The sequence below is a fragment of the Leguminivora glycinivorella genome, chromosome 6 (genome assembly GCF_023078275.1).
Source record: "Leguminivora glycinivorella isolate SPB_JAAS2020 chromosome 6, LegGlyc_1.1, whole genome shotgun sequence".
NCBI classification, from domain to species: Eukaryota; Metazoa; Arthropoda; class Insecta; order Lepidoptera; family Tortricidae; genus Leguminivora; species Leguminivora glycinivorella.
Window position 1 is genome coordinate 10,695,612 of NC_062976.1, and position 25,664 is coordinate 10,721,275.

At 39.9% G+C, this 25,664-nt stretch overlaps 1 protein-coding gene across 2 annotated transcripts; it reads left to right on the forward strand.

Moving 5' to 3' along the window:
- Positions 1-453: 453 nt before the first annotated feature.
- LOC125227324 (long-chain fatty acid transport protein 4-like) lies at positions 454-24,167 on the forward strand. 2 transcript variants are annotated; one of them, XM_048131609.1, is made up of 12 exons: positions 454-805; positions 11,269-11,422; positions 13,112-13,352; positions 13,855-14,074; positions 15,294-15,495; positions 16,066-16,199; positions 16,875-16,933; positions 19,155-19,298; positions 19,775-19,848; positions 20,160-20,387; positions 21,298-21,451; positions 22,323-24,167. In XM_048131609.1, the coding sequence occupies exons 1-12, from the start codon at positions 630-632 to the stop codon at positions 22,472-22,474; spliced, it is 1,938 nt and encodes a 645-aa protein (XP_047987566.1). In that variant the 5' UTR covers positions 454-629; the 3' UTR covers positions 22,475-24,167. The 2 variants fall into 2 exon arrangements, with proteins under 2 accessions (XP_047987566.1, XP_047987568.1); XM_048131611.1 differs by lacking the exons at positions 454-805; positions 11,269-11,422; positions 13,112-13,352 and adding an exon at positions 13,365-13,522.
- Positions 24,168-25,664: the final 1,497 nt, after the last annotated feature.

Below are 25,664 nucleotides of genomic sequence, written 5' to 3' on the forward strand. Positions count from 1 at the left end.
GGTTTACCATTAAGGCGAGATTTACTTGTATCTTTATATGAATAAACTGACAAAGCGGCTTTATAGCAATTGACAAAGTGGGACGTTTTTCCGTGCACACTCACATAATATGATGCATGCATCTTGATTCCAGACACACGTGGTGTACCGTAATGGGACGCTGACAGACAGGTTGCATTGCGCTTAAATAGATGGCGCTACGCGCCGCGCTACCCTTTTCGGAAATCCAGCCTCACGCTACTAACCTGTTTGGTAAATGAAAAAAATTGAAATGTTAAAAAATATCTGCCGAATTCCAACACTCAAAAATTAGATAAAATATGTCAGATAGTGTCGGTTTCCAGTTAGAAAATGCAATAGTGTTATAGTTTGAATAACGCCGGTATTGTTATCTCGGGCTGCGGCAAGGATCAGCTGTTGTCGGCGCATGTGCAGCTGTGAGGGGAGCCCGGCCCCGGCCCCGGCTCGCCATTGACGCGCGGCCGCCCGAGGCGCTCACACGGTGGTGTCGGCGCGACACAACGGCGAAACTTGTGTCAATGGACGCGCGTCAAACGGTGCGACCAGTCGCCCCGGTAGTGCGATACTAGTGTATAATAGTCGCGTGGCCTATTGGGATCGTCGCCAGCATGGACGCGGTGCTGGCAGCGCTCGTGGCGCTCATGGCACTGGCCGCCGCGATGGCCGCCGTGCTGAGCACGCTCTCCAAAGCCGCGATTTTCGCTCTCCTGGCGATCGCGCCCTGCGTATACCGCTACAGAAAACGCATTTACGTAATCGTCAAGACTCTACCTCGGGATCTCAAGTAAGGACCTTTTTATTATTCATTTAGAAATAAAATTATCGCTGGAGCTATTGATTTAAAAATTACAACGCAGATGTTTTGCAAGCAGTGACTAAGATTAGGAGAGGGAGATGTTTTAGATGCTGACAACTTGTTAAGGCAAAATACCTACTGAGCCCTTCTTCGTTGAGGAAAATAATATTTGACATCTTTGTCCCTATGCTTGGTATTTAGATAACAAATACAACGTATATTTACCCTACCAATCCTAACATTGAATAATACGCACACTTTTTCCGCAATGCTACTTACAATACCTACCGATTAATTTCTATTTTAAATTGTAACATTTGTAACTAAATGGACATCCAACGACTGATAATATTTGTTTTTGAAATGCAATAAATAACATATTAGTGTGCGAGTTACTATTTTAAAATAGCTATAATTACCTATGGATGTCAAAGTTGAAACATTTTAAAATTACCTATCTGCAGTCGCAATTGTTTAACGGAAATATTAATTTTCATTCGGAAACCGAGCCGGTAGGTATCCTCCAAATGTGGATAGACGATAGAGTAATGTTTTACTCATGACGTGCCCAAAACAGTTTAAACCCCAATCGTATGCCATTGCCAGAACCACTTGTTCCTAGTACATTGGTCACACGGACGTGGTTTGGGTGCCTTGTTTGCTCATCAAGACTTCTTTTGCATACATAAGTAATCTGTCCGTGCAAATAACTTCATAGTCACGGGTGTTTAACCTGTCAATTGTCAATCATGGGGTCCAATACCTAAGCCTCTAGGTGGCTGTTATAGAATGTTCAATTGATATCTGATAGATACGTAATTAAGTTCCTTAAGTTCTATATTATATTCATTGACATTAAAATTTAATCGGCCATTGTTACCGTACATCGTTCCAAAATACGACCACAATAGATACTATTTTGGTTTAGGAATACCCATTAAAATTACAATAAAAATATTTAAGACAAACAAGTGTAAAAATATGGCTGTACGAAAATTGCTCAAAAGTATGGCCCATAGTTCTTAATTCGTCGACATAAGAGTCTACATTAGGAATCATTAGGCCTATTCGACTGAAACTGATCAGATTGATAAAAATGATAAAAAAAACTCGTACGTGCCATATCAGCCATCAGTAAATATCGAATATGTTTTTCTCGTATCATTTGTATCTCTGCCATCATTCGTTTGTAGGTACTTAATATGTACTCGTTTTTAGGGTTCCGTAGTCAACTAGGAACCCTTATAGTTTCGCCATGTCTGTCTGTCCGTCTGTCCGTCCGTCCGTCCGTCCGTCCGTCCGCGGATAATCTCAGTGACCGTTAGCACTAGAAAGCTGAAATTTGGTGCCAATGTCAATATGTATATCAATCAAGCCGACAAAGTGGTGAAATAAAAAGGGAGAAAAAATGATTTATTAGGGTACTCCCCCCCCCCCCCGCACGTAAAGTGGGGAGTGTTTTTTTTTTGTCATTCCAACCCCAACGTGTGATATATTGTTGGATAGGTATTTATAATGAATAAGGGTTTACTAAAACCGTTTTTTGATAATATGAATATTTTCGGATATACTTAATCGCTCCTAAAGGAAAAAAAAGTGTGTGTAACTTTTGAACCATATGTTTAAAAAATATGAAAAAAATCACAAAAGTAGAACTTTATAAAGACTTTCTAGGAAAATTGTTTTGAACTTGATAGATTCAGTAGTTTTTGAGAAAAATACGGAAAACTACGGAACCCTACACTGAGCGTGGCCCGACACGCTCTTGGCCGGTTTTTTTATTTTCATTTAACGATACAATAGTAACTAAAAATTCAACAGGATAAATGCCTGTTAAGACATTAAAATGAGCTCAATTTCTGTTTTAAAATTTAGGTAAATACCTAACTAGATATTCCGTGTATTGACGAGTCATAAATCATAAATAGGGTAAAACTAAATGTCCTAGTTTCAAAGTTAAGACTCATAAAAAAACCTCTTTGTAAAAACTAGATTTTACGAAAAAAGTGCCAAACAACCTAAATAAATAGGCATATTAACTCTAAATAGTTATAATTAAAAAGGATCTAAGATAAATAAAATGAAACTCTGAATTAGCTAATTAGGAAATTTCATATTGTATAGGATACCTATTATCCTATTAAACATTGAAATTGCAAACTCGGATTATATCCTATAATTCCTGTATTATTGATTAGTAAAGATGTTCGTTACCCGAAGCGCCATGAAACGTGTCGGCATTTTGGACTCCGTTATCGTAACGGACTGCAGTCTTCGAGCTCCACTGCACTTGACGCTCGGGACGCGGCCCTGCGTCCGGCTAGACCGATTATTATGTTTTATTATACTTACTAGCTTTCGCCCGCGGCTTCGCTCGCGTTAAATTCGAAAATTGCGGAATGCTCGATACAAACTTCCACCCCCCCATTTTAGGAAATTGGGGGGTTAGAAAGAGATAAAAAGTAGCCTATGTCACTCTCCATCCTTTCAACTATCTCCACTTAAAAAATCACGTCAATTCGTCGCCCCGTTTTGCCGTGAAAGACGGACAAACAAACACACACACACACACACACACACACTTTCCCATTTATAATATTAGTATGGATTATAAAACATTGGGGTCTCCTTAGACATTTTCTAAATGCCAACGAGGGTGCGCTAGCTTGCGCGCGTGGAATACGTGGATAACCGATTTGGCTGTAGTGGAGAGTGGGCCTGTTAAAGCGATGTTCCTGGGTTCTAATCCTGATAAGGGCATTTATTTGTGTGATGAACACAGGTATTTGTTCCGAAGAGAGTCATGGTTTTTTCTATGAATTGATTCCGTTGAGTTCTATGAGTTGATTCGAGACTGCTTACCGCCGCGGGCCGGATGCTTGTTTGCCACCCTTGTTTGTTTGCTTGTTAGTGTAAGAAAATATTTTACCACTGCGGGCTCTGTCATAATATATTATGAATTATGATCATAATGAATGAGATGACGTTTTTTCCCATAACAATACGTGATCTAGAAACATACACCTATTCAATCAATTTTCCCATTTATGAAGGATGTTATGACTAGGTTATGTACATAGGCAAGTTATTGAGATAACAGGTGCAGTTTTTAATTATGTCCCTATTCCCTAAAGATAAAGTGATAACAAGTGATCCTCTAATTGTTCCGTTTCCACTTTCGAGGTAGGTATATGGAACCCTAAAAACTGGAGCATACAATTTGAAAGTGTGGAGGATTTACCGACTTACACGACATTTTTTTTGCTACAACAAATGGAGCTTCTAACATCACCTGAAAGAGCTCCAAATTGTTTATGTATAAAATACATATTGAAATAGTCCATTAAACTAATAACCATGAATGTTGATAAAATACAATACCATTGTTATTTCAGTAGAATTACCTTAATGGGAACCGTCGATCCTTCCGATTAAAACTAAATTAAACAACTAGATGTTTGTATTAACATATACATGGTACATTTATACGTTTATATAACAAGAAAAAGGTTAAATTTTGTATAACTATTTACAATCAGCTGGACTGATAAAGGAGGAAGGTATTAGAGTAGAGAGTAGACTTAAAAGTAATTCACAAAACGTGAACATAAGCTACATAGCGTTTTCGTTCGATACAGTGGATAAACAAAGCAATCAGAACACGGTGTGCTAAAAAAAGTTTTATTATCTCTCGTGTTCCGGTGTCCTGCGACTCTGCCAGTTGAAGGTCGGCCCTGAACGTTTTCTACTATATTTATACATAGGTACCTTAGGTATGTTGGGGCGATCGATCGCCGCCACCTACATTTGCCACCTCGTCGGTCGGGGCGCTCTGCGACGTTTGCAACTTCATTTCGTTTAATGTTTGTTTACATGTATCAAAGACATATGTAACTCCGTATAGACGGAAAAGCCTAAGAAAAAAAAGTACCTCAAAGCCCTAGAGAAAAAGGTACGGTGGCCTAGATGGCGTTACACCTTTGGGGAACGCTCGGCTGGATGGCGCTAATATTAATATTTGACATTTTAACACATATCAAGCTAACAATATATGGGCCAAATTGTCAAAACTGAGGTTCAAAAGTTTCAATCCTGTATCGAGAGATGGCAGTCTATGCACTGTGATTACACATTTTACTTTGACAGTAACTCTCTATAATAACCCCCTTATTCATAAACATTCACTAAAGTTATCAAGCCGATAAAAAGCGTTTGTCCCTTTCTATCACACCAATAAACGATTTTTATCTACTTGATAACTTTAGTGAACGTTTATGAATAAGGGGGTTATTCTTCCTTGAATTATCCCAGCTTTTGCCAGCCAGGACCCATGAGTCTGGGGACTTTGCTTGAGCTTTGGCGACTAACCCTAAGATTTGGCGTAAACGCTGGTTTAAGGTACGAAAGTGACTGCCAAATGACCTTCCAACCTAATCGGAAAACTGGGCCCTATTAGGATTAGCCGGTTTCCTCACGATATTTCCCTTCACCTATTGGTGACTGGAAAATACATATTAAAATGATATTTTGTGCCTAATTATGAGTACCTATCGAATAATTCTGTTGCGAGCTGGGGTTTGAATTGAAACCCATAATTATGCATGTTAACATACTTATATTGAATTAAATAGTATTCGTTCTAAACTAAATCAAACATAGGTATTAATGAGACCTTGCTACATTTTAATTGATTGATTACTGATACACAATACAAATAACTAAAATGTAGCTATCTATTTCAAATAATTTTCAATCGAGCACGGATAGGATCATTATTACTTACTAGTTAAGGAGACGGTACCAGTCATGGAACATATGAGGATTTGTCTTTTTATGTTCCATTAATCTGATCAGAGACTACTTAATACTAGTTAGGTAGGTAATTAAAGGGTTCACCCTGTTGTGGCATAATTTTTTTATGAATAATTCTATTGTGCATAATCGATTTAGTCATAATTGGCTTTGTGCATAAACTGCTATGGCATAGTCAAGTTTAGCATAATCTGTTTAGGCAGATTGTGATTTGTCCGAATATTCTTTGTAAATAAATTTGGTGCTCCGAATCATTTTTACGCATAAATTTTATGTGCATAAACTTAGTGTTCCGATTTAATGTTTTGCCGAATTTATTTTGGCATTACCTAACCCACTTTTTCCTAGCAGTAATTTTCTGTTGTGGTCGCAGTTCTAACCTAATCTAACCCACTTTTCCCTAGTGGTGCTTTTCTGTTGTGGTCGCAGTTCTAACCTAACCTAACCCATTTTTCCCTAGCGGTGCTTTTCTGTTGAAGTCGCAGTTCTAACCTAACCTAACCCATTTTTCCCTAGCGGTGCGTGTTTGTTGTGGTCGCAGTTCTAACCTAACCCACTTTTCCCTAGCGGTGCTTTTCTGTAATAGTCGCAGCTCTAACCTAACCACTTTTCTGGAGCAGTGATCGAGTATCTGTAGAGTTCGCAATTCTAACCTAGTGTAACATTTTTTCCCTAAAAGCGCATTTCTGCTTAACGAAAAATGTATGCGATATAAGTTTCGGATAATGGGATGTATGCCAAAAATATTTATGGTCATCCAATTTCTTCCTAATGACACTCGGCCTCAATAATAGTAGGCCAATATATTTTCGGACAAAATGATATTCGAAATATCGTGAATTATACCAAACAATGTTTATGCTACATTAACATTCGGCAAAAGTCGATTATGCCAAATCTGTTATGACAAAAGTGTTTCGGACAAATAAAGTTATGCCACATAGAGGGAACCCTAATTAAAGATGTTGGCATGGCTCAGTCACTTATTTTGGTTTATAGGTAGTTGCTGTTTATGCATATGATATTAATAATAACTAGTTTCACGATATACTTTCGGGTGTTACTGAATGTTGAGAAAACAATACTTGTCACGTAAACGCTAACGAGCTGTCTGCGGAGGGCCGCCCTCCCGAAAGCCCGTGGAACCCGTCTGCCGACTATTTTAATTCGTTCTTGACTCACTGCCCTTGGCATACTCTCAGTTTACCTTTTTGAATATTGCTATGCAGACATATAGAACAGCTGCCCCTTTGTGAAATAAATAGGGAATTAGTCTTTGCACACAGCAAAACTTTTATAACTTTTACATGAATTAATGTTCACCTTAACTCTGGCAATTAACCATACTTCGTATAAGGTCTATCGACCCGGTACAGCAGTGAATGTGTTAAAGGTTACAGGATGCAGCTGCGTTGTAAGCATGTTTACTCATTAATATTAGGTATCCATTTGGTTGTAAATATTACGAGTACCTACCTATTTAAACAGTCAAACGGTTTCTCAATTTTACCAGAAGTACCTAAGTCATGTCATCATCCCAAGTCAGCTTCAAGAAATCGCCAGTCCTGTACGATGCTCCCTCAAATGTTGATAATGGAACTCCCTATTCCTCCCCATTTGTTTGCGTTGATCAATCCTAAGCCCGTCTTCATCGAGGTTGTTTGACCTATCGAATGTTTACGCGGAGCTATTTTGGATGCAGAAGCCGCGTGCGTTGAATAGCTACGGCACTGTAACTACACCGATGTTACTACAACCACTTACCGGCAGGACTATTATAGATGTGCCCTTAAGATCTGTAATAACTTTGTTAGGTTAGCTAATCAGAGCTCAAACGTATACCGGTCAGACGAAGGCAACCAACTTGATATTCGACAACGAGTAGGAAATAAAATGTATCAACATTGTAATAAACAATTTGGCATTAAACCACATGTATCTTAAAGATGTTGACGACATTATTCAAATATAAAGAAAACAAAACTTAATTGATGCGTTGTTCTCTACGTGGCCACATGGCGGTCTCATAGGAAACTCCGGGAAAATATAAGTAAGTATTATCAACTAGGTATGTTTTGATGTTCGATTAAGTTTAAAATTTGCAATTCTGTAATTCCATCAGCTTATGAGTTACTCAGATCATGGAGACGATGGAGTTGAGTACAACTTCAAACTGATTGACATCTGAGGAGTGTCTTTTCAAAAGGGCTTATTTTCATTTTTTCTTTTTTTTTAACTATGAATGCAGTTCTTTTTAGTATAGAAAATTACGTGTTGTTTTGAGATTAAAGCTCAAAAAGTCTCGCCTTGATCTTTAAAAAAAGGGTAACATCAAAGTTTAGAACACATTTTGAAAAATGTGTTATGATTATTTATGTGGTTAAACCAATGTATGTAGTACAACAACATTGATATCAACTAACTTAATACAAAATCCAAAAATAAAATAAAACTTTTTTAAAATAATAACATTTACGCTACAAGGCCACAACAAAAGGGCTTAATTCCCAAAAGTTCGCATCAAAATTGCTTAATTCTCAAAAACATATGGTAATTACATATTTATTTAGGTACCTACACATGTTACGTTTGGTGTAATCATAGCATTAACGTCAACTTACAATATTACAATTTTGCAAATTAAATATTAATTTCAAAATCAATACCGTTGAATTATGTTTTTCTCGATTTCCCAAAAAAAGTACAAAGTGGAAATAAGCCCTTTTGAAAAGACACTCTTGATCTACTCGTTACAGCATATGCTTGTAGCATTCATATTCAAAATTCGGCAAAACATGAGTACCTTGGTATTCTGTGAATACCCGAACTTGAAATTTAGTCAGTTTGTTGTTTCTCCGTCGATCCCTGTTGTCCAAGGTCAGTTGTCTTCATTGAATTATGGGATTACGGCAGCGCCGCTTGCGTCAAGATGCGCCACCGTCGCCGCGCCGCAGTGCATTCGAATGGCTTCTATCCATACTAATATAATATCGCAAACGCTAATGCAACTATTAGATCGTGTCATTTTTAAGGACGCGTGCCTTAGTTCGTATTGTCACACATTCGCACGTCATCGTAAATGAGACAGCTAGTCGCAAGTCATAAAATATGGAAGCTAATACCGACTCTTACAGTTGCATGTTGTGCATGTTTTTATTAAAGAAAGCAGGAGGAGCGACTCGCACAAGTTTTTACTATTCTTTTGATCTAACCTAATAATTTGACGGTGGCAGACATTTTTTGACGAATTATCATATTCGCTATTATTGGTGCTGACTGTACGTACACCTAGGGAATTTCGCATTCAATAAATTCGGGGTGTCACTTTTTTCTGCAGTTGACTAATTACCTAATCTACATAATAACTAATTTAGTCTGGGGCTTCCTTATTTACTGACTGAAGTGTATTTCTATATTTCTGACCGACAGCAAATAGCAACTTCGTTTAGCCCCACGTGTCTAAAGTTGACGGTTTCCGTACACAGAAATAACACTAATCATCTCACCGTGTCATTAACCCGAGCTCTAGTAGAAAGGGTGCTGCTGTATGGAATGACTATCCTTTGTTCCCATAACATGTGCTCGTGCCCTCCACCTTACTATTATAGACAACGTAACGGTCATAACGGATTTTTTGTGAGGTCATTTTTCCTAATGTGCTGGTGAAAACTTCAACACGGTATGTTGTGCCAAACCAAAAACTTACACCTCCGCCAGGACTCGAACCTGCGACAGATGGCTTTGCCGGACCCAAGGAGGCCTTTCCATTTTTCCTTTAATTTATTACAAGCTTTTATTTAAGTAACTTGCCTTGTTAGTTATATTACTTGGGGTCAAAACCACAGAATACATATTAGTACAATCAAAACGTAGAAGCTAAATTTGACCCACTTCCCGGTTTCTGATTGATCTGAAATTTTGCACACATATGTAAATCACGTGACAATGCAATATTATGGTATCATGGAGCTGATCTGATGATGGAGCAGAAAGGTGGTCATAGGAACTCTATTATGAAACGTCGTATCCCCATCGAGTAAGGGGTTTTTAGAAACGCCTCGGAAAGCAGCAGATGACTGTTGAAAGAAAGGTACAGTCGGCGATAAAAGCTTGTTCCAAAAATGATTTTTTTGCAAAAAACTTATTTAAAAATTTGTAGTACATGTCGCTCGCAGACGTTTCTGCATGATAAAAAACAAATTTAAAAACTACTCGTAAGTAAAACAAAAAAAAGGTGTTACAAAAAGTTGAAGGTTGATGTCTTTTATTGGCCTAAATGAATTGTAGTTAATTGGTCTTCCAAAATAAAATGATTTACCTAATACCAAAGTAACCTACATCACAATTTCACTTTCGTTCATGCCTAAGAGTGGCATTGAAACTTGAGCAGTTCTACATATTATGTAGAACTGCTCACGTTACATAATATGTGATTTTGACTGTCTTGGGAATACAGACGTTTAGTAAAATAGGTACCTATTTCTCATTACCCGTTCCTGAATGATTTTGAAAAATATAGATTTATAAGCAGGTCTTTACGAAGTAGGTAATGTGTTTTGATTGTATATTTATTTGGTAGGGAATTTATACATAAAATACCCCTGTTTTCATAATGAATTCAAGTGTCAATGAGGCTTTTTCCAAAATAAATCCCGAATATCGAATTTCAACAGATCTGGACGTGTCTGGGCACATTCTTCTCAGAATCACGAGCTGATTCGATCCTGACGATAAAAAAATGTGTCCTCGGTTTTTTTCCTTTACGTCACGATTTTAGTATGAACTTACTACGTGCGTGACGTATTGGAAACTCGAATTTTGTATGGAAAATTTGGGACACATTTTTTTATCGTCGGGATCGGATCAGCTCGTGATTCTGAGAAGAATGAACCCAAACACGTCCAGATCTGGTGAAATTCGATTTTCGGTATTTATTTTGGAAAACACCCGTGGTCTCAGTCAGTAGCTGGCTAACTTCTATATTTTTATTGGATTTTTTTGTTACATAGGTACATATATGGAATGAAACAATCCGAAATCGATACAAGCCACCTAGACTTGGTCGCAAGGTTAATCTTTAACGCAGCACGTGTTTGGACGTGGCTTGTGTCGATGGGAACTTTACCAGGTGACGCGTGACACTGCGTAGCTCTCCTCAAAGCCCGTCTTTGTAGCCACCTACGTACTATCATGAATTATTTAATAACTAGAGATTTATTTATATCTCGATTGCCCCGAATATAAGTGATTTTGGTTCAATAGGTACCGAATATTCGGCTAGTCTCTCGGCCGAAGCGTTCCATACTCGTCATAACATGTGTATAGTATAGAGGTACAGTCAACCAATTTGAATCCTAGGCCACTCTAGAACCCTCTCTCATTTAAGTCGTGTTCTATTTGCCATAAGAAGTCACATTGACGTTTAATGTGCAAAGGTTCTACAGTGGCCTATGATTCAAATTGGTTGACTGTACATTCCGATGCAACATAGTTACCACTTCAAGATACACTGATACACAAAGAAACATTCTTAGGTGTTGTCATATGGCATTCCGTTCTCGAATCTCTTAAGATCAATAACATATTCGTCATTACTCACATCTCTCATCACTATGTTCATTCGCTTGTTTTGTCGCCAGATTCCTGTGCCGCTACGTGAAAGGCATCGTCCGGCAGAAGATATGGGGCCGGCAGGATGCCACAGTGGCGGGGCTGTTCACAAAACGCGCGGCGCTCACACCCGACGCGCCTTGCTTCATTGTCGTCGGAGACAGAACGTGGACCTACAAAGAGGTAAGTGGCTATCATATCACACTCGGTGGCATGATTCTACAGAAAATTAACATTCCAAGGATACCATGGTGTCTGCTGCGCTTAAAGCAAGCGGCACCCGCTTGGGCCGGCGCGTCGTGCTTTAAAAAGTAGGAGATCATGCATAGACATTACGAAGAAATGAATGGCTTTACGCGACACACGGCATCAGAATAGATTTAGAGGAGTGTAGGATACCGCACGGCGCGGATTATTCATGGCTTAATATTGAACCTAATTAAAATACATGTCAAAATAATTACAAACCGTAATTAGTCAATACCGCTCCGCACCGCCTCCGGTGCAAATCCGGTCCGGCTTATCTTACACCACTGTTTACTATTTACGTGGTTTTTCTGAATAAAACCAAAGCCGTGCGTGATCTTTAATTTATAGTAGGCAAGATTTAAGACCGGCGTGTGCGTTTATCCTGTGATCAGATCTTAATATAGACGATAGGTACTGTGAATGCGAGACCTTTTTAAAATACAGACTGGACTGCTTTGAAATTTAAATCTTCTCACTCAAGAACTAACGGGACTACAAAGTCTATTCTATTTATGTCATTTAAATACATCACATAACCAATTCATCAGATGGACATTCAAAGACCAGCGGGCCGATTTTTGAGTCTCACGCGTTCGAATTCAGAAAATTGTCACTGAAAATAATATGCAAGTCACCGTTTTCAACCGGTATTTTAGTGACAAAATCCCGTATGCGAGATTCAAAAATCGCCCTCCTGGACCAGTGTTATAATAATTCATATGCGTTTGGTTCAAAGGAAAATGATCAATGTGGTAGATTTAAGTATTCATTGGCTTATATAGTTACCTGCTGAGCCCTGAAAGTCGTCATTCAACTGATAATGCGAGAACGTGTAGTTAGCTATCTACATCGTTCTGAAGCCTTGCCTGATTACAGTGTAGACGCAAGGTCGCCGGACCTACGACATTTCTTAATAGTCTTACTACTGAATGCATCCACAATGGAAGGGCGTAGAATGGGTAATAAATAATGCTATTCGTACTTGCCATCAATTACTATGGTTTTTCCGAGATATTGCCATTTCAAGATAAATCTAAAATAGTCAAAGGTTACATTGAAAGGACTCGGCTCGTAGGTAGTACCTACTTACATGTACAGTCAGCAGCAGAAGTAGCGTAGCGGGCAAGGTGTTCAAAATGAACTTGACACGCTCTTATTGTCTTAAAAATAAGATCGTGTCAAGTTCATTTTGAACACCTTGCCTGCTACGCTACTTCTGCTGCTGACTGTATTTGGTGGGGGGTTACTAATAAAGTTATCATTAACATTTCACTTATTTAATAAACGTTCATTCTTTGTATCAATAGCCTTCTATGCCTACCTATACTTCTCACGAATAATAAGTTACAAAATATTAGGGTTTAAAGGATTGTAATGCCTGCATACCTTCTGAAATAAGAGTAGTTACGACACCGCAGCGATCTATTTCAAATACCTAGTGTCATATACCTATTACAGTAATGAATAGGTAGGAAATAATAGTAATAAGAAATTAGATCTTGGTTTTAATTGTATGTTATAAAAAAAATAAAGATGGCCTTTCTGTCACCGTCATATTTTTTCCGTAAAATAAAACGATTCTCAGTTGGCACACTTTATACAATATCAATGACTTGTTTGCAGATGGCCGCCAAGTCTAACCAAGTGTCCCGCGTGATGCAAGAGCACGTGGGCCTGAAGCGCGGCGACGTGGTGTGCGTGTTCATGCCCAACTGCGGCGAGTACGTGTGGTCGTGGCTCGGCATGGCCAAGCTTGGCGCCGTCTCCGCGCTCATCAACAGCAACCTGCGCCACAAGCCGCTACTCCACTGCATCCAGGTCGCCAAGGCCAAGGCTATCGTGTTCTCTGACCAGATGGCTGACGGTACGCTCATCACACTAGTATAGTCTGGCAACTGTGGACGTGGCTCGGCATGGCCAAGCTTGGCGCCGTCTCCGCGCTCATCAACAGCAACCTGCACCACAAGCCGCTACTCCACTCCATCCAGGTCGCCAAGGCCAAGGCTATCGTGTTCTCTGACCAGATGGGTGACGGTACGATCCTCACACTAGTATAGTTTGGCAACTGTGGACGTGGCTCGGCATGGCCAAAGCTTGGCGCCGTGTCCGTACTCATTAACTAACAACCTGCGCCACAAGCCGCTGCTGTTCAATACCATTCTGTTCTATCGGCTCAGCGAAAGCAAATGAAAGTACCTACTGATAAAACTTATAAACGTCCTAGACATTGAGGTATTCTTAAATGTAGTGCGTTATACAAGACAACAAGTATTGTGTAAATAAAAGACAAATATCCAATCTATAATATGGGCATATTTTCTCCCGGTCTAAATAGCAAGTTTTTATAAACTAACTTACTTCACCAGCCGTGGCCGAGGTTCGCAGCCAGCTCCCAGCCGACATGAAGTTGTTCCAGCTCTACGGCACTCCAGCGCCCGGCGTCCTGGACTTCGGTGCTGAAATGGAGAAGCACCCGCCGGAATACCCGCTGGTCACAGATCCACCACACTACAAAGACACACTGCTTTACATCTACACCTCTGGCACCACTGGCATGCCGAAGGCTGCTGTATTACCCAACTCCAAGTAAGTTTTAAACTATGTCAGTTTCTACTGTATAGTGGATTCTGAACTTCTGCGCAGTTTAAGTAGCAGGATGGAGAGGCGCCCACTATTTCTTATACTTAAATAGCACTGGCCTGCAAATATTCGAAGTATGGTCCAAATTATCCGAGCTTAACTTAACTATCCGATACAAGTGATCCTAGATAATAAAGTTGCTGTTTAGATACGTTTAGGTAGTAGTAGTGTTTACGGTTAGTAGGTTGGTTTACTTATAGTATGTATTTGTTAATATTAGTATGTATTTTGTTATATTTGGTGGGTTAAATTGTGGTGTAGGCGAGAGGCTGGCAACCTGTCACTGCAATGCCACAGTTTCGTTTTCTTTTAACCCCTTATGTGCCAAGAGTGGCCCTGAAGCTTTAGTAGTTTCATGTGCTCTGCCTACCCCTTTATGGGATACAGGCGTGTTTGTATGTATGTATGTATGTATGTTGTTAATATTAATTTGTACATTTGAGAAATGTTATCTATAATTTATTCGTGTTTTCATTTGAAAGGAAGTTAGACTAAACTCATAAAGGGACCGTTGTTGGTACTACAACATAATTAGTATAATTATAATTACCTACTGATAAAGGACAGTCTCAAACACAATCGTGCTTCGTAATCGTTAGCATTTACCTGCATTGATTTGTGGTTTCTTAATGAATTGATCAAGAACCCACGTAACAATGAAAATGAATCATATCCAAGGCACTTGCTCAATGCTCATCGCTATTGCATTCTGCTGCAGAATAACAAAGTGGTGTAACCCCTCGAACGCCTTGTTCCGTATCCGTTACAGATAATTTGGACTTAATCTGTAAATCTAAGGTTAATAAATACTTCTGTTGCAAAATTTTGACGTCGGCATTCCAGGACCGAGTAGGAAACGCACAAAACACACATTCCAAGCCTGCCTCCTCCGTAGGGCATCCTCCTCAGTTGCATCAACCACAGTTGACAGAGTGGTCATCGTCACGCAGCAAAGATCTATGTAACTTCCTGTACAACAAAATTTTGCGAACGTTTTAACGGTGACCGATGGTCTGGTGCCTTAGGGCCGGTTGCATCAAACCGTCTGTCACCGTTAAATTTTATTGTATGGGAAGTTCCATAGTCGTCTGCTGCGTGACGATGATGTGTCTGTCAAATGTGGTTGGCCCTTAGTCATCCAATTAAAATAGCACTTGTTCGCCAGGTACCTCCTAGTCGTGCTGGCAACAGTGCACATGCTGGGACTGAAGTCGTGGGACCGCATGTACAACCCGCTGCCTATGTACCACACGGCGGGCGGCGTGGTGGGCACGGGCGCCGCGCTCGTCGAGGGCATCCCGTCCGTCGTGCGCCCGCGCTTCTCCGCGTCCAACTATTGGACCGATTGTATCAACTATCAGTGCACGGTAAGGAAACATATACAGAGGAAACCTACAGCCTAATTTTTTTCGAATGCCTTTCGAACATTAGACCGCTAACATTGAAAAAGTCACAGACCATTTTGTGTTTCTTTTGGAAACTACATTACACTGGTCTGCTTTTCATATCACGATTTAGTTTTGGATGTTAATTCTATTTTGCATAATAGATCATGTACTTCAAAGTACATGATCTATCATGCCCTAGGGTCACAGACATCTAAGATAACATTAAGGACTAAAATAATTTTATAACTATGATCCGCGATACCCTGATCTAGTTCTCAAATTCGTGTAAATAATCAAGATAAATGTAAATAATGTGCATATGCAGCGCGCGGTCCCGGGTTCCAATCCTGGTAAGGGCATTTATTTGTATGATGAGACTGAAGCACAGACTCATGGATGTTTTCTATGTATATTATATATGTACCTATATTGTTGTTTGAGTACCTGCGACACAAGCCATCTTGAGCATCGTGGGAGTCAATTTGTGTAAGAATGTCTTAAGTATAATATTTATTTATTTATTTATCCTCTTGTTTTCGTAACCATCAGGTGGCGCAGTACATCGGCGAGATGTGCCGCTACCTGCTCGCGCAGCCGCCGCGGCCCACCGACGCGCAGCATCGCGTGCGCATCATGGTCGGCAACGGCATGCGCCCGGCCATCTGGCAGAGCATCGTCGACAGGTCAGTACTGTCAGTGGCCACCAGGGGGCGCAGCGCAGTACGGCGAGTGTGGCGCAGCCGCTCCGGACCACGGATGCGTAGCACCGCGTGTGCGCATCGGTGGCCGAGCATCGTCGACAGGTCCATTGTCATTATCATAATTTATGTATGTATGGTGCCATTCACAATGAGGTGCAAATTTGTCAAATCTTATCTTCAATAGCATAATGATATGAAGTTATGAACCAAGGCACGCATCCCGACGTGGATGACACTATCCGTTTGCGTCAGACTCTGATTGGGCTGTGTCAGACTTGTACGCCGCTCTAGTATGCGGCGCTATTATATAAGTACATAGTACCTAAGTATGAGGTAACTTCATAAACGGGAAAATGGCAAAAAATATTTGCCATTTACGTTCTATGCTGTAATATTTAGTCGTTTGTCGCTGAACTTTTTAGTAAGAGCCTACTGAGCCTACCCTACCCTATTTTACTCAATATGTACCTTTACTGTTGTTATAAGGCTTAGCGTGACCCATATGCTGGACAGTGAACGTGTTAAATGTGTAGTAATTCATCGTAATTTGAATAAAAGAAATAAGTTGGGGTCACCGTGGTCGCCTAATCAACCCACGGCATTGTTGTCTTAATGAATGCACGAATAAGCTAATGTTTGTTGTGACATCCTTTGCAGGTTCAAAGTGCCACAGATAAATGAAATTTACGGCGCCACGGAGGGCAACGCCAACATAAGTAAGTTATATTTTTATCATTTGTAAACAAAGCTTAATACTATTTGTTGAATTTTGTTGAAGTAGCACGATAACAGGGTGTTTACATATACTCATTTAAGTAGTCAGGGTTATTTTTTTTCATTAAAGTAGGTAGATAATTTAATCAAAATATCTCTAACATTTCAGCATAACATGGAGATTATAAATACCATGACAATAGTACATATTATTACGTTTTCACCTAATATTAGTGCGTTTTCACATTATCCTATCCGATATCGGATCCATTACAAGCGCCACCTTGGATTTTTCCATTGAAATCCATCCGACATAAGATTTATCTTAACTATAGGTAAATATTATGGAAGCTATGGTAGCTAAATATAATTTAATGCGTCATTTAGAAATCGTAATCATATATTACGGCCTTTCTATGTCGGAATCGTTCGTACACAGTCAGAGTAGTTTTATTTAAAAGGCTGGCATTTTTCGGAGCCTTGTTCATAAATCATAAGCCAATGTCATGGCTAGATAAACATCGTTCCTGTGAGAAAATTAAAGTCTTTAATAATATTTTAGATTAGATTAGATATCAAAACACAGTACTTGAAGTCATGCCAAACAATGATTGTATCAAACCTTATCATTATTAATTGAAATCGTAATCAGAGAATCAGAAAAGTTAATTACAGTTAGGTAATTATTAGATCCTAACTAATATCGGTTTGATAACAGTTATTGCGAATTAGCATAATACCTATGTAGTATTAACAAGCGTAAATCCGTAATTTAGTTTACAAGGAACGATTGGTGGTATTTTTTATTATTTGAATTATAAAACTTTACTTACTTTGTCTTTTCAATAATAATACAAAATTTCCTATTCAAACGTTTTCCTCTTCGTATGTACCTAATTTACACAAGATGTTTTATATAATTAATTATATTACCAGAGTCTGTTTCAGTACAATTGTGGCCCTATGTACTTTGTACCATAACTGCGATACGGAGATACAGGAAACAGACTGATGAAAATTATGACAGGCAAAACAAAACAATTGAGTACATCCAATCTACTTTTCAAAAGGTTGTTCTGGGGGTACCCCAAGGAAGTGTGTTGGGACCACTTCTTTTCCTTATTTATTTGAATGAACTTCCAAATCAAATGAAAGAACCATGTGTGATGTTTTCGGATGACGCAACTATAGTATATTGTTCACAAGTGAAAATAGGGACACACATATGAACGATATAATTAAGCGCAGCCTTAGATCACTTCTGGAGTGGCTGGATACTCTAAATCTAAAAGTCAATCTGTGTAAAACGAAGCTGATTCAATTTAGGCACTATAAAACTCCAGCAATTCCACTAGATATATCGGATGCAGGAACTCCTATTGAAGAAATTGCCAGTGCTAGTTTTCTTGGGATGAAAATAGACTCTCACTTAAATTGGAAGACTCATATTGAGCATATCCAGTAGTTGCTATGCCTTATCTATACTTGCTCAAACATGTTCCGAAAATATTGTACTAAATGTTTACTATAGAAATGTTTATCCCTTACTTACATACGGAGTTATCTGCTGGGGTAGTTCTGTAGATGTTCATAAGACATTCAAATTACAGAAAAAATGCTTAAGAACTGTATATCGTATGTACACAGAAGATTCACTTCATGACGTATTTAAAGAAAAACGTATTTTGACATTAGCAAGTATTTATATCTTAGAGCTATGTATATTTATAAAGAGTCAAGGTGCATATTTTATTAAAAAGTCATCATTAAAAAATAATATAAGAGACCAATACAAATATGACCTATATCTTCCACGGGTTTACAACTCTATTTACAAAAAGAGCACGTTTATTATGGCTATCCGTATTTTCAACCATCTTCCTCTCAATATCAAAGCGCTAGACGGAATTATGTTTAAATGTAAGCTCAAGAGTTGGCTGATTGAGCAAGTGTTTTATGACACAAAAGAATATTTTGCTAGTTAATAAGACACCTATGTAATGTTAGATAATAAGCTTAGTTATAAAATGGGTAGGTACCATAATTGTACGCCCTAGCAGGCAACTGTTGATACTTCTTGTATAAAAAAAACACCCATGCATGTACACAGTTATGCAATAAAATTCTATTCTATTCAGGGCATTACGCTCAGCAATGATTCTTACATTCCAGTAGGTTCATAAAAAAAACGAATAGAATATTAATGATAATTCTTGATTGCAGTAAACGTGGACAACACAGTGGGCGCTGTGGGATTCCTGCCCAAGCTGCTGCCAGCCAGCGCGCTGCCCATCGCCGTGGTGCGGGTAGATGAGCAGGGCACGCTGGTGCGTGGTCCTGACGGCTTCTGCATCCGCTGCGACCCGGGTAACTATGGACATTATACACGTGGACACGGTGGCACCTGCCCAAGCTGCTGCCGGCCAGCGCGCTGCCCATCGCCGTGGTGCGAGTGGACGAGCAGGGCACGCTGGTGCGTGGTCCTGACGGCTTCTGCATCCGCTGCGACCCGGGTAACTATGGACATTATACACGTGGACACGGTGGCACCTGCCCAAGCTGCTACCGGCCAGCGTGCTGCCCATCGCCGCGGTGCGAGTGGACAAGCAGGGCACGCTGGTGCGTGGTCCTGACGGCTTCTGCATCCGCTGCGACCCGGGTAACTATTCTAATTCATAGCATATTTTTATTACCAAATGCGCCAGATTCGCCGAAAACAAGTCACAGACGGGTTGATAGAATCGCATTACGTACCTATACAATTTAATTGAAAGACCAGGCAAACGAAAACATCGATATAACCTGGTTTTCTTGTTGTTAACATTTTTTTTTCTTATTTTCAGGTGAACCGGGCATGTTCATCGGTCTCATTGCTCAGGGGAATGCTTCGAGGGAATATTACGGTTACGTTGATAAGGTTGGTTTAAATCAGAATTGATTTTGCTAAGTAACTATGGAGTCAGCCAGTGTCTACTGACAAGTGTTTCGTTGCAAAAACTTAGTGACACTAGTGGACTGCCTACTTTCCCTGCCATTGGAATAGAAAGATGCCGAGAATGCAGAAAGTCAGATGATTTGTACGCAAACTCAATTTTAATCATACCTAATGTAATTCGTGCATGAATTTCATAACGCGTGCGACTTACTACGTAGGACGGAAATACTGACTATAATGTACAGTTCAGTGATCGGTTAATGTGAGGTTCAATATTGTTTCTTTTATTTCAGACCGACAGCAACAAGAAGCTAGAGCGAGACGTGTTCCGAAAGGGCGACGCGGCGTTCGTGAGCGGCGACCTGCTGGTCGGCGACGAGCTCGGCTACCTGTACTTCCGCGACCGCACCGGCGACACCTACCGCTGGAAGGGAGAGAACGTGTCCACGGGAGAGGTGGAGAATGCACTCAGCGCTAGCCCCGCGCTCGGGAACAAGGAGGCTGTTGTGTACGGCGTGTCGGTGAGTGTAGCAAGACCTTTGTAGACCACACTTGGCGATGGAAGGAAGAGAACGTGTCCACGGGAGAATTCGAAAATGACCTCAGTGCCAGCCCTGCACGGGAAGCATGGTCGCGCGATAGACGATAAAATAGCAGGCTGTCCCTATCGCACTATTAGTAAGTGCGATAGGGACGGCCTGCTATTTTATCGTCAATCGCGCGACCATGACGCTTCCCGTGCTGCACTCGGGAATAAGCAGGCTGTCGTGTACGGCGTGTCGGTGAGTAGCAGTGGCGGAGCATCGATACAACTCGATTCCCAACGGGTTCCCTAAAATTCTCTAGTATCTGTAGAAGTCCATACAAAACAAATTCCAAAAACCCCTCCTGACCTGGGGCCCGTTTTTCGAAAGGTACAAGGCTTGTATTACAAGTGCGCGAACTGTCAAATCGTATGGGTTGTCATGGAAACACACTAGTAATACAAGGCTTGTACCTTTCGAGAAACGGGCCACTGTAGATAACACATGTCGCTCTAAGGAGAACGTGTCGGGCCGAGAACGCGCTTGAGCAACATGTAGGTATCTGGATCGGACGATGATAATAAATGGATTCCGGAACCTGATTAATCCTTGATATGATAATCCATAAATTAGTCGAAGAGTTGATGAATATTACCTACTTTTCCGAATAGGTATAGCGCCTTCATGAGATTATCTTCTTTAGATTAGTTGATGAACAGAATTTTGCCGCATAGCTTATCTTTCTATTATCTTTCTTAGATTAGTCGTAGAATTAACAAGCAGAATTTTGCCGCAAAGATAACAGCTTCATGTAATAGGCGTATCTAATCGCTAGCTAGACTCTTTAATCGTACGCCGACTTATTAAAAAAAATCCTGTTATTTTAACAAATTTTCTTCCATTCCAGATCCCCCAAAACGAAGGCCGAGCGGGCATGGCGGCCATCGCGGATCCCAAGCGTGAGCTGGACCTGGCGCGGCTGGCGCGCGACGTCGACGACTCGCTGCCGTCCTACGCGCGCCCGCTCTTCCTGCGCATCGTCAACGACATCGACATCACCAGTAAGATCCTCATTAACCTTGGAGTTAATAGAGAAACACATATTCGGGCTCAGCAACCTTGTTTGCTGTCAAATAAATCGAAATTTAAGAAGGAATAGCGGCCATTGCAGTCCCCGAGAGCGAGCTAGCACGGCAGGCGCGCGACGTCGCGTCGACGACTCGATACCGTCCTACGCGCTCCCGCTCTTCCTGACCTTCAAACGACATCGACGTCGCCAGTAAGATCCTCATTAACCTTGGAGTTGATAAAGAATGTCATATCCTGGCTTAGCAACCTCGTCTGCTGTCAAACAAAACGAAGGCCGAGCGGAAACGGTGACCATTGCGGATCAGACGCATGAGTTACTCGTAGATTTACCGCGACAGGTGCGCGCGACGTCGCTGCCGTCTTACGAGCGACCGCTTTTCCTGCGTATCGTCAACGACATTGACATCACGAGTAAGATCTGGCCCCGTAGCCGAATGGCATTTCTGCGACGCGAAGAATGTAGTCTGGCTCTGTCGCGCCAATACGCAAGAGCGATAGAGATATATATATAAGTAGATACCTACGAAAGAGATATTATCGTGAGCGTTTGTGCATTCTGCTACGCACACAGGAATCCCCCTTTTGACCTTGGTTCCACTGTGGAACGAACTGCTTCTAAATAAAAAAGAGCACTTACACTGGTTTGCCACCGCTCCCCGGAAACCAAAACAGAGTCGAATGACACGAACGCCAATCGAAACTTAGAATGAAGAATCGGACGTTAGAGTTTTACTCATTTCCGTTCGCATTCGTCATTTGCCTTTTCTAACTCCGGCTGGTTTTAGTATTTTTCTGCAATAGAAAAGATATTTTCAAATTGAAACCTTGTTTCTTTTTCCCCAGGCACATTCAAGATAAAGAAGCTGCAGTACCAGAAGGAGGGCTTCGACCCGGACGTGATCCGCGAGCCGCTGTACTTCCGCTCCGGCGCACAGTTCGTGCCCATCACCTCCGAACTCTTCAAGGACATCTGCAACGGCCAGGTCAAGCTCTAGACGGCCGAGTCGTGCGCGGGACGCAAACACATTGGGCTATGAGCGCGCGACAGTCGCAGTTTCTTAGTTTATGTATTTTCGGATATGGATTGCGTTTTTACCAGTTGGTGTCATGCGACACTTCATAAAAGCACTATCGTCGTAGGAACCAACTTTTCAATAGCAAGTTGGCGTACATTTCCAGAGTCGAAATTTATATGTATTTACTAGGAAATGTCCAACAGGCAACTAGGGAACTAAGATTTCCAAACATTGCTGATTTGTAACTGCGCTTACAACCCAATGTTAGGAGGCAAGGCGCATGAGCTTCATAACCATGTCTTTTTTTTTGTTATATAAGTAGTATTTTGGTGTTGTTTTCTGTATGTTTACAAACTCATGCGCCTCTTCACTCTATGCGTTAGCACTATTCTTGCACCGCACTCTTCGATCAAAGGATACGAGGTTGAGTTCTGCCGTGAGAGTCAAAGATTTGCTCCATTAATAATGATAGTAAATATCTATTGTTATAAGCCGGTACTTAGCTTTCTTTAGCACGTTTTTTGTGATTTGGTACAGGGTCGGAGCAGTAGCTAAATTGATGTTAACTGAGGCCGTGTTGAAAACGCTGGTCTGAGACCAAAGTGAGGGCGGATAATTGATTTATACGATTAATTGAAGCGGGATATAACTAGATAACACTATACATATTATAATGTTTAGGTGATATTTTTACGTTGTTAAATTATTTAGTTAAAAGCGTTTTTTTCGCACTTCTTTGTGAAATCCACTAATAATATTCTGATGCGATTAGGTTCGGTAATCGGTATTTTACGTGCTAGTAAAATGGTGGTAGATTAATTTCCGTGGTTATCCATGTTGTTGATGGTTTGTGAATGTTGACCGGCGTGGTGTGGCGACGAGCAGTCAATTAGATGCGTAGGACATGTTCACACCTGTTTATCTCTGTCGCGTAATTATTTTTCCTGCAATAATATTACTAAATATATTGAGAGACAAGTACTTGGGTACAACGCATTTTGTATACATATAAATATCCTTTTAAATAAACACGGCAGTTGGTATTTTGGTAACGTACAATATTCTTCGTTATTACTTATATTTATCTTAATTATTTGCCACCTAAATGTAAAAGACTACACTTCTAAAAATGCCACACCCGTATAATTAATAAAAATCCGTAATAAGATATTATGAAATATTCCATTTTTTCAAGCCTACATAAATCCTAATCAATTGAAGCAATAAATATACCACCTAAAACGTTTACTACATTATTATTGACACTAAGAATGTGAGAACAAATATTTAGACTAATACAAATATATATATGTAGATAAATTATATTGTAGATAACATTCCACCATCTAGTCTCATAAGCAGTTTTATTTGGAGGAAAAGTGCACCCTGCATTCTTAATGATAGTTCTTTAAGTTCCTGTTTGAATTATAAGGATTTTGTTTAATTTTAAGACAGTTATTTCGATGGAACGTCTATTATATTGTTTGGAAATTATTTTAAATAACTTTGAACTTGGAAAAACAAAGTGTGACAGTACAAACTTTGTATGGACATTCCATTTAGATATCTGTGCCTTGCAACAAATTGCACATAGAACACGTACCTAGTGCGCCGTCGAACTACGCTCCGAATTTGTTAAATACATAAGTTGTAAATAAATACCTAAATTATATACCTACTGTTGTTTTAATTGTGTGAATGGGAAGAGGAAAAAATCTAAATTTTTTCCACGCTACTTTAAAGACGCAAGGAAAAACTACCAGTGCTCAACTGCAGCAGTAGATGCTACTTTGAACCTACAAAGGATCGAGTATTATAGAGAGTTACTGTCAGAGTAAAATTTGTAATTACACTGCATAGACTGCCATCTCTCGACACAGGCTTAAAACTTTTGAATCTCAGTTTTGTCAATTTTTTTGTTAGCTTGATAATTATGTGTCAAAATGTCAAATATTAATATTAGCCATCTAGTCGAGCGTCCCCCAAAGTCCCCATCTAGGCCACCGTACCTCTTTCTCTATGGCTTTGAGGTACGCTTTCTTAGACTTTATCCCTCTATACGGAGTTATATATGTCTTTGGTTTTAAATAAATGTAACAGAAGGGTGTCATTTATTGGGCATTAGCGTGCCAAGCACTGGCACTTTTACCTTACAATGTTTCAGTTTGTAGGATTAATCAAACGAAGAGACATGATAGCTATTATCCCCAAGAATCTTATATACCATGGATATTGCGTGCCGAACATTACGTTGAAGCCAGAAAATTTGACCTTGAATTACGTCACGCCGGTCTTGCATCTCTTTCTTTAGGGTGTCCATGATTAAGCATACATTAGGGATATCCCGCAGAATTTGACGTATTACGTTTATACGACTGATTAATTTTGTAACTTATTAAATTCAAATCCGATCAATCGTTTTATCACGAAAGTGAACATCCATCCTCACAAACTCAAAAAGTAAGGTACATTAGGGCAATTCCGAAAGTCGTCTAATTAGGAAAGTCGCATAGAAATCACCATTATTTCCGTCATATCAAGATTCCCCTTTCGGAATTATCTGAACATTTCTGTCATTCGGAATTACTCTAATGCACCTTACTAATTTGTCAACCGCCAATAAGGTCCATTTCTACACCACTCTGCAGTTACTTTGCCTTACGCCACAAAATACGGTACAGTTTTTACCAGTGGTAAACTACTGGGATTTTTTTTTCAGAACCGTTCCAGAATAAGAGCGTGGTGAGTGTTGCAATACGAGGCTTAAAATATAACTTTTCTTTTACTAACTGACACGTGTATTTATTAAAAAATGTTTCAGTCACTTTAAACCATCACAACAATATTTTGGTAGAACTACTGGGAAAACTAATTTAACTAGTCAACTACCAAACCACTAGTTAAATTAGTTTTCCCAGTAGTTAACAATGTGGGAAAAATCCCCGTAGTTAGGGCTGGTAAAACTTGGTGGTAACTAGTGGGAATAGTCCCAGAAATATAAGGGAAGTATTTCGTCACTACTTTTCAAAAATCTCGTATCTCATGCTTCTCCTCAAAGTTAAAACACAGTAAGTCTATATGCATTCCATACATACTACTACATTTTCTTTTAATTGACAGAAGAAGATACAAGTTTTTTTTCAAAGTAATAATTTTTTCATTGGGGAAA